A 10,735-nucleotide genomic window follows, 5' to 3' on the forward strand; every position below is an offset into this window, starting at 1 on the left:
GGATTACTCACCGGACATCCAAATTTCTATCATATGCAGGGAGATTGCAACTTATTAAGACAGTTTTGTTCTCAATTCAGACCTTCTGGGCTCAGGTTTTCATCCTACCCAAGAAGGTGATTAAGAGTATAGAGGCTCTATGCAGGAATTATCTGTGCTTGCCCAAAACTGCCAGAGGAATGAATATCATCCATGTTCTTACATGGAATAGGGTTGCTATTAGTAAACTCATATGGAATTTGTGTACTAAAAAAGACAAGTTGTGGGTGAAGTGGGTACATATCTATTATGGGAAAGGGCAATCTATATGGGATGTTATGCCTAAGCAAGCCTCTTGGGTGCTTAGGAAGATTTTGAAGTCCAAGGCTGCTTTAGAGGAAGCAGGTTATGACCTACAACAAGTGCAAAATATACAGGAATTCTCTGTCAAAACCTGTACCTGAAATTGAGGGGCCAGTACCAAAAGACGCCATGGAGACGAGTGATTTGTAACAACAATGAGGCACCAAAATGGACCTTCATTCTCTATCTTGCACTTCAGGGAAAGCTATACACTCATGATAGACTTTTGAAATGGGGTCTGATAAATGATGCAATCTGCCCACTGTGTGATGAAACTGATGAGAGTGTTGATCACCTCTTCTTTGAGTGTGACTACTCAGCTGGTATATGGGAAAAAGTGCTGATATGGCAGGGATATAATAGGAAAGCGATGAAGTGAACTGATGAGCTGCCATGGATCCTAAACAACACAGTTGGCAGAAGCAGTTCCGGCGAAATGTTTAGGATCACGTTGGGTTGCTGCATTTATATGATATGGCAGGAGCGTAATTGCAGGGTATTCCAGGCTAAACAAAAGACACCAACATTGTTATTGAGGTCGATTATACAGAATAGTGTGCATAGAGCAAGTTCGCAACTACGACTTGCTAGTAGAATACAGGAACTGAACTTTTATCCTTAGATTATGGCTAGTGTAGATTGTTGAGATGTTTGTTCCGACGTTTTTTATGGATTCTGCACCTAGGGACTACTGTACAGTTGGCCAGAATTTTCTCTTGTGCTATACATAACTCTTACTTGGTAAATAAAATGTTTAGTTACCAAAAAAAAACTTTAAAAGTTTTTTTATTGATTTCAATAATTAGATGACTTAATTATTATGAAGGTGACATAGTAAAATTGACATTTTATTTAAGACTCCTTAATAAATGTGTCAAGTCAATACGGAACAAGTAAAAATGTACGGAGGAAATATTGTACTAATATACTATGGCCTATGGTGCAGGCAACTTCTGCAGCTAATTGATAAAACATCCATAATATAATCATATTATTCAAGTAGTAAGAGACAAACATCCATAATGTAATTATTTTATTCAAGTATAGCCAAACATCCAAATCAGAAAATAACTTCAAACATAAAAAATCAAAGTTGACATCCCACCACCGTCAATGAATAAAATAATCAAAAAGAAAAAAAAGTTATAATTAATGCTCATACCATTAATCCACAGTTGAATTTGTAATTGGAGTTGAAATTTGAAGGATGAGTACCGCTCCTATTATGGATGAGAGATTTTGTTTTAAAGAAGAAATGAATCTGACTATTCATAAGAGTTCATTGTTCTATCCTGGTGATGGTTTCATTGCTTATAATCCGGGTGGTGAAATTGTTTTTCGAGTGGAATCGTATTGTCCCGCTTCAAGAAGCAAGGATGAACTCATTCTCATGGATTCTACTGGTGCTTCTCTTGTCACCCTCCAACGCAAGGTCTCTTCTCTATTCTTCTAGAAACATTTTCTTATACTTTTTTTTTTTCATTCTTTTGATTTTTTGGATAATACTGTAGTATTTTTGGTTCCTAAATTATAGGTGTATTTTGATTTTGATCTTTGTGATATCTAATGAAGCACGTATAACCTTCAATTAATCGAAATGTGTGCTTATGGTCCTGTTATGTGCTCCCGCCATCTCAAATTATCTATCATTTTTTCTGCTTTACAGAGCTCTTAAGAAATACTATTAATTAGGAGGAGTACTATTTGACTACTTTATCCTTATTTACGTCTAAGTTTTAATCTCTTTCCATTAAATGTTTACTTTATTTATGTGTTATCTCCATTAATGACAAAAAGGGTGAAATTGAAGAAGTAAAAAGTAATTAATCATGCCTTGAACTTCTAAAACGACAAATAAGATGAGACAACTATTTTTAATAACCACGACAGATAATTTGAGACGGAGTGAGTAAGAAGTATGTTGTATTTAAACTGCTTTTAGAACTATATTGTCGTTAAATATGAAATAGTAATACAAGCTTAACATATTATATGGATAATTAAGTGAGGAACAACTAAAAATTGTGATAAATTTGTGATTATTCACAAGCAAAGGGATCAAAAGTGCATATTTCAATTAATTAGAGGTTAAATGTGTTTAGTCAAATATTAAAAGGATCAAAATTAGAATTTACCAATAATTGAAGGACCAAAAATGTTATTAACCCTTGATTTTTCTTAATGGAAATTACAAAGGTAGGGACTGAAATTTTAGGAACTGATTATTTGTGTTTGATGAATACATCGATAGTCCCTTCAATTTGGAGTATGATAAAATATTTTTATTGGATATTTTCGGCTCAATTTTCTAAAAAGAAATTGGGTGTATTTTCAAACATACATTATACAGATAAGTAGTCACGTCATTTGGTTATACATATTAGCCTCAAAAAGCTACAAAACTGCATGAATGTGCTAATTGAAGCTAGTTTATATAAATTAAGAAGGTGACATGTTTTATGTTGTTAACATTAATATTTATATAGTATTAGACATTAGAGAACGCTTGTTAAAAAGTTTTCAAAAATTGAATTAGAAATGTCTAATAAAAACATTTTATCATGTGTTTAGGTGCTCAATTAGAATGAATGTTGTATTCCGCCAAATTAATTTTCATCTCCAAATGCCAATTGAAAGTTTTTGAATTTAAAGAAAATTTTGAAGGTCCTTGGATAAATTTTGGGATTGACTCTCAAAAGAAAAGAGAAAAAAGCTCCTTTTTTCTTTTTCTTTTTCCGCTAAGAGGAAAAAGTTGACAAATGAAAAGAAGAACCAAAAATATTTTTTCTGATTCCAAGCCCCAGAAGGATGATATATTTTGACAATTTCGTCCTTTTAAAAATATTGCGTAGCTTTTCCCTTAAAACTTATTTTTGGGATGTTCTTCAAGTAATGTGATATTTTCTCATACATTGTAAGACCAAAGTAGAGCACTATAATAAATGCATGCTTAATTAATTTTAATAAGATCCTAGTCAGTGAAGCATCATAAATAATAGTACAGACATTTAACAAAACAACGACAACTTTAATTATATTCCTCGGAGTCTTTGCTTATAAGTAATTCAACTTTCCTATATATAGGATTAAGAATATAAAACTTGCCTAATTACTCAATCCTGACCTAACACAAGTGTGTAATTTCAAGTGCCCATTCTGATACTCGTCAATTCATTGTGTTTTACTTGTTGAAGTATTTGACTAGTGCAAAAAAAAGAGCCAGAAAAGAAGTGAAGGAATTTGACTTGTCATTTTCTGTCAAAAAAGATTTTATTCTCTTTCTAGAATTGAAAAAAAAAAAGGTACTCTAATTTGGAAACTAAACTATAATGCTAGTGCTAAATTAATATCCCGTTCTTTTTATTGGTCATGTAATATTCTCTGTATTCATACTTCTTTGATTTTGTTCCAAAAATTATCATACTTCTTTATTAGAATTATTTAATTTAAGATTTTTTACTTTTTACTCTTAATGAGATGTTTTATAATCATACAAATATTTATGATTTGTTTTAAATCAGAAGTTTTAAACTTTCTTTTCTTAAATTCGATATTCAGTCAAATACTGCCACATAAATCAAATTGAAAGGAGTAACATTCTTTTAACTAATTAAATTACTTTTATATTTCTTTTAGTGAGTAATTAATGGCAATTTCTCATATTAGTAAGGATGGAATTGAAGAAAATAAAAACTTTCTTCGTTTTGTAAAGTGACAAATATTCTAACTTTTTTTTTTTTTTTTGAAAATTAATTAACACGATCAAACAAACCAAGCAACTCAAATCTTACTATTGTTGACTTTCTTCTTACACTATATAACAACTTTTGAGTTTCTTTGAGTAAGAGTAACATAATTCAATCCTCTTCCTAAAGCTATATTCCTTTCTTTTCTCTTTCTAGTACTCTAGAAGCCAAGCCTTCATCAAAGGTGGGAAGGATTTCTTGGACAGAAAAAAGAAGGTCAAGAACCAATCTTCACCATTCACAAGTCATCAATAATAGGACAATATGACATAGTAGCACAAGTCCACAGTACTGATCCAGTTCAAGAATTCAACATTGAAGGGTCTTACTTGCAAAGAAGCTGCACAATCTTGTACAATAATAATCCTAGAACTGATCAGAGTAGTAGTGAAAGAACAAGAAAACACTAAAGTGGTTGTAGCTGAGATCAAAAGGAAAATGGACCCTGACACAAAGGTTGTATTGGGCAAGGATGTTTTCTTGCTGTGTCTCAAGGCTGGCATTGATGGGCCATTCGTCATGGCTTTAGTCCTTGTCCTTGATCAAATGGAAGGACATGACTTTAAAGAGAGTGGTGATACGGTTAATTTCACTTTTGAACACTGAACTTTACTTACTATAATTAAAGACGAATTCAAAAATTTATGAGTTTTACAATGAGCTACATTTGAATTCATAGTCAAAGATTTGCCGATATTTAGAAAAATTTTAATACATGTTAGAGTGGGCAAAAATAATGAATTTACGTGAACTTATAGGTTACAAGTTTGTAGGGGCAGAGATAAAGTGCCGGCTCCGGATTTGGCTGAACCCAGTAGCTTTGGTTCAATTATGTATGTCGTCTTAAAAATACATTGAATATGGACAAATTAATATTGATTTAGAACCCAATAACTTAAAAAGATTAGAATCCACAACTTCATAGGCCATAAGTTTCAAATCTTGGTTCCCTCTCTGCAGGTTAGATCTGCCTCAATAGTCATAAACTAATTTCATTTGCATTAAAGTACTTGAACTTTGCCTATCATTATAGTAAAGCCATAACATTTGCATTCGGGGTGTTATCTTTATTTATTTCATGTCAGTTATGCAGTTAAGGTATGCCGGAGGCCTTGTCTTGGTAAACATTTTAGCAGTTAGACTCATATCAGAGGTTTCATCTACTAGTCAGTTATGTCTGTTACAGTCTGTTTTTAAGCTCGCGCATAAAATCTTCTCATAACTTTGGCTCTTTGTCGTGAACAAACAGAGTTGCCACCTAATTTATTGAATGAGAATTAGGAAACCAATTTAAAGGTTAATTTTTGAAAACCTTTAAAAAAATCCAGAGAACGGGTAAGGGTTCTGGTGATCCCCCGAGGAAGGTCTTAAGCACCTCGGTATTAAGGATCCGCCCAATGCGGTTTACTTACGGATCTAACATTTTATGGCTAAAAATTTGTATAACTTGTTTGTAAAAATATGATTAAGATTCATACGTATAAGGTTTGAAAAAGGCATATTCATGACTAATTAATTAGAAAAAAGAAGCGTATTTGAAAAATGAGCTTTAGGGATGTTTGTTTGCAACAAATTTTAATATGCGGAAATAAATTACAACCACGAACAAAATGTGAAGAAACAAAGATTTTATTGATGAATATTGCGGGTACAAGATCAGTTACTCCCTTGACTCCTCTCCTAATATTTCTCCATGATTCGAGGGCCGTTAGTAGCTTATTTCTCGAACGTAGGATGATTTGGATTTGGATATGTGGACTTTCTTGGGATGTATTTGATCTCCATGAAAGGATATTGTGGATCTTCTTGAAGTATTTGGTTGTCAAGAAATATCCGGCCACATATTGACCTCTTTTTGAATACCCATGAGTTTATGGGATCTCTGACATGCCTCTTCAAGTGAATATGTGTCCTTTATATAGGCTTAATCTAGGGTTTAGGGTAGAGTAGTCTCCAAGAAATCCTGACACATATTCGGCTCAACTTGTAGAGTCCCACAAAATTTCGATGTCTACGAATGCCCCCTACTTCAAGGCTTGTCGGGGTGTAGCCTTGCGAAATTCGATGACGAGATTTGAAGTAAGAAGATGACAACTCAGTCTCCACCATTTTCTTTTCAATTCGAAATGTGATGAACAATTCTCCAATTCACTTTTCCAAGCATTTAACATGTCGGATTTGCAGCGTCCTTGGATGATATTTTTTTTTCCAAAGTCTTTTGGCCCTTGTTTTGGACAAGAATTGAAATCATCTCCCAAAAATTCATTAAAAGAGAAGCATCAAATTACGTTGGACAAGTTTGCATGGACTTATTTTGCACAGAAGCTTAAACCAATTCCCACAGAGATCTACTTTGGATATATTTAATTTGAACCAAAAATCTTTGGATATATTTAAGTTGAACCAAAAATCAAACCTCTTGATTTTATTAGTCACCGATCAAAATAGCCACTAGTCACATGTGATTATTTTTGCGGTTTTGCGACTTTGTTGAGGAACGACTCAATGGTTCGATTTTGCTTCAATAATTATATTTGTAAGAGAAGAGATGAAGGGCAGAACTGGTCCCACTGGGTGTGCCAATTTGTTTGCAACAATAGTTTGCATCATCGCGACGAGTTGTTCCTCTGCGTTTGTCGCATTGGTCATCATGGCACTTACCACGTTAGAAGTTGAAGAATCCACCAAGTCCTTGGACTCGTAGAAATTAGAGCATGCTTGAGAAACTTTTCCAGACGACGAAAGTGAGGTTTTGCCCCCAGATCTTGTAGTTGCCATCGCCAGTTAATCTTTGTCCAACGTCTCCAAGGAGATGAAACACTTCGATTCCTCCAAACCACCAGCTTTGAACATGCTACGAGTCATTGGGCAAGCAACAACAATAACACTTGTGGATGAAACATCAAAGCTTTTCTCAGAGGCCATCACAGTAGTAGATCTGAGAATTTGCAGATTTGATTTTGGAGATGAAGATATTTTTGGCACACCCGGTGGGACCAACTCTGCCCTTCATCTCTTCATCTCTAAAATCAAATCTGCAAATTCTCAGATCTACTACTGTAATGGCCTCTGAGAAAAGCTTTGATGTTTCATCCACAAGCATTATTGTTGTTGCTTGCCCAATGACTCGTAGTATGTTCAAAGCTGGTGGTTTGGAGGAATCGAAGTGTTTCATCTCCTTGGAGACGTTGGACAAAGACAAACTGACGATGGCAACTACAAGATCTGGGGGCAAAACCTCACTTTCATCATCTGGAGAAGTTTCTCAAGCATGCTTTAACTTCTACGAGTCCAAGGACTTAGTGGATTCTTCAACTTCTAATGTGGTAAGTGCCATGATGACCAATGCGACCAACGCAGAGGAATAACTCGTCGCGATGATGCAAACTATTGAGGCGTTGAAGAAATCCGTGAAGAACAAAGATCTTCAAATAGCCCAATTGATGAACAAGTTGGAACTCTACAGCGCTAGCGAGTCAACTCATATCCCAACACCACAAGAAAAAGAGGTTGAATCTGCCACCAAGATGCCCAACTGTCAAAGTGCAAATCAAGTTGATTCAATTGCGACGTTGTCTGTCCAACAACTGCAAGACATGATAACAAACACCATCAGGGCTCAATATGGTAGACCATCACATAGCTCATTGTACTGCTATAAACCTTACACCAAGCGAATCGACCGTCCACCTATGCCGATTGGATATAAACCACCGAAGCTGCAGCAATTCGATGGCAAAGGAAACCCAAGACAACACGTCGTACATTTTGTGGAGACTAGTAGCAATGCCGGTACATATGGTGATTTTCTTGTTAAATAGTTTGTTCGCTCGTTGAAAGGAAACGCCTTTGATTGGTACACCGATCTCGAGCGAGAATCAATTGATAGTTGGGAGCAACTTGAAAATGAGTTCTTCAATCGCTTCTACAGCACAAGTCGAACAGTAAGCATGGTAGAGTTGACAGCCACCAAGCAACGAAAGGACAAACCCGTGATTGACTACATCAATCGTTGGCGAGCATTGAGTTTAGACTGCAAATCTCTTAGAAATGTCTGTTGTTGAAATGTGCATCCAAGGAATGCATTAGGGCCTTGCATACATTCTCCAAGGACTTAAGCCACCAAATTTTGAAGAATTGGCAACGCGAGCACATGACATGGAGTTGAGCATCGCGACTCATGGAAAGGCCTCGTATGTTTTCGATCCTAGGAAGGAAGAGAAAGAATTCAAGCAACCATCAAGGCATCAAACTAAAGAAACCATGGCGGTAGGAACAACATCTATAAAATTTCCCGCTAAACAAAAAATGAAGGAAAAAGTTGCAACTCAACATCCTCCAGAAGAAAAGCGGCATCCAACATTGAAGGAGTTAGAGGCAAAAGTGTACCCTTTTCCTAACTCTGATGTCCCTTCAATTCTTGACGAGTTGCTGAACAAGAAGGTCATTGAGCTTCCTCCATCAAAGAAACCCAACGAACCAACACAGTCAACGATCCCAAGTATTGCAAATTTCATCGTATCATCAGTCATCCAACTGAAAAATGTTTCATCCTGAAAGAGAAGATTATGACGTTGATTAGGGACGAAAAATAATCATTGATGATGAAGATATAGTCGAGGCAAATCATGCTAGTGCTTACCTTCACAACAAGAAGAGTCTGATGCTAGAAACTCGAAGATGTAGGCATTTTGTTGCGTCTCCGAAGATTGGACAAGGAAAAGTCGTGCTACAATTTGGAAGTTCTGAACCAATTGAAGTTCTGGCTTTGAAGAAATCTTTAAACACGTCCAAGGTGGATGGCCACTCCAACAAAATAGATGGTAAAACTTGGACTTTGGCTGCTCACAAAAGTCATAAGCATCAAAAAGCTTTGAAGCAACAAATCCCAAAGGCAAAAGCAACTACAAATCATCTGCAAACATGCAAAAGCATAAAGTCTGACATCAAGAGTTGGTGAAACAATGCTTCATCACGAAAGGCTCGAAATCCAGTTACACTATTGGAGTTCTTTCCCAACATGCTCCTCGATGCACGAGCTTAAACTGCACATCACAATGCTCATCGATGCACGAGCCTAAACTGCAAGTTTCAACGCTCGTTTTTCACACGAGCTTAAATTGCATGTTTCAACACTCCATGATGCACGAGTATAAACTACATACAAAAAAACTAACTTTCTGAACTACGTAATGACTTGAGCCTCTTTACCGAGGTACGTAGGCAATTTAGAATTTCCTTCTAAGTGCAGTCACATGAGTAAAAAAAATTCATCCCTTCAATGCGGAGCCAAAGAAAAGTTGCTTGCACGAAGTTTCCTTTGCTGCTTTACACACGCTTGGAGAATCTAAAGACAAGCTTCTACAACTTTGGAGGATGGAGCAATTTTCCATGATGATCTTCTTACATCAACTTCTTCATGGTAGATAGATCTTGGTGCATCAATGAGTTTACTCACTCTGTCTGGGGGAATATTTACTTAGTTCATGTACTTGCTCGTCATAGATGAAAAAATGAAGTACTTCAAGTGTCTCTCACACCAAGCTGAAGAGGGAGATGCACTATCAACTTTCTCGCCAAGGTTGGAAAAGACTACTTCAAGTGTCAATCTCACTAAGCTGCAAGGATGAGGGGAACTATGTAATTGTCCTACGAACATCACAAGAAAATTCGAGTCTCTAAGTTGTTTCTGCAAAAATGCTCGAAGGATTATCACACAAACTTTCTTCACCGATCACGTGGACGTCTTCTTGGTTTGATATCGAGACCATTTGTGTTCCTTCATAAACCTGCAAAAAAAAAAATGAAATCCACAACGACGACACCATAATGCTTCAGTGCGGGATGATGAACATTGTGTCATTGTACTTCTCCACCAAATTTTGAAGGATGAAACACTCCATGCCGCGAGAAGGATGCTAACTCCTTATTTCTTCACTAAGTCAAAAGAAGAGGTTGTCAACACCAAAGGTTAAAGGACAATTCATTCTCCCGATGCCTTCACAAATTTTCAGAAGATGACGTCACATGTGATTCTTCCGCCAAGTCACAAGGATGAGATTCTCCGTGAGCTTTCTCCCCAAAGTTGGAAAAGGCTACTCCAACTATTCGCTATCAATGCCGCAAGTAAGAAGGAAGTTCGCCAAAGTAAAACAAAACTCCTAAAGAAATATGCACTAAGTTGTCTCTCACCGAAGCCGAACAGAGTAATGCAACAAGTTTCATCAAAATCGGACGGATGAACACTCCAAGTAGTTCTGTGCCAATCAACAACGGATGAACTTTGAAGGCCGCTGTTCTTTATGGCTTCAAGAGAGGGTGGTGACATCGGTGCATCTTCTCGGTCTGATATCGAGACCATTTACACCCTCGTGCAAACCTACAAAGAAGAAAGAAAACAAAAACACAAAAAAAAAAAAAAAAAAAAAGCGACCACGAATGTTGTCCAAAGTTGAAGTGCCAGATTGTGTCACCAACTTTGAAAATTTATTCCAGCCGATCTGGAAGGAGTTTCACTATGATTTTTGGATATGTCGTAGCCTTCAATGTTTCCTTTCTACAGAATCAATACGCTCGGCATTCGGACACTTCAATCTCAAGATATGATGTTTTCCGTGAGACTGCACACTGCTGAAAAAAAAAACGCA

At 36.3% G+C, this 10,735-nt stretch overlaps 1 protein-coding gene across 1 annotated transcript; it reads left to right on the top strand.

The window, feature by feature from the left end:
• The first annotated feature begins 1,439 nt into the window (after positions 1 to 1,439).
• On the top strand, positions 1,440 to 4,772 carry LOC132602143 (protein LURP-one-related 12-like). Its single transcript, XM_060315138.1, has 2 exons — positions 1,440 to 1,774; positions 4,253 to 4,772. Exons 1-2 carry the CDS (start codon positions 1,550 to 1,552, stop codon positions 4,496 to 4,498), a joined length of 471 nt encoding a protein of 156 aa, XP_060171121.1. The 5' UTR covers positions 1,440 to 1,549; the 3' UTR covers positions 4,499 to 4,772.
• Positions 4,773 to 10,735: the final 5,963 nt, after the last annotated feature.

The sequence above is a fragment of the Lycium barbarum genome, chromosome 7 (genome assembly GCF_019175385.1).
Source record: "Lycium barbarum isolate Lr01 chromosome 7, ASM1917538v2, whole genome shotgun sequence".
Taxonomy (NCBI): Eukaryota; Viridiplantae; Streptophyta; class Magnoliopsida; order Solanales; family Solanaceae; genus Lycium; species Lycium barbarum.

Coding starts and splice junctions, on each gene's coding strand:
- LOC132602143 (XM_060315138.1), top strand. CDS start 1,550: ATGAGTACCGCTCCTATTATGGATGAGAGATTTTGTTTTAAAGAAGAA. Junction 1,775..4,252: donor TTGTCACCCTCCAACGCAAG/GTCTCTTCTCTA, acceptor CTAGTACTCTAG/AAGCCAAGCCTTCATCAAAG.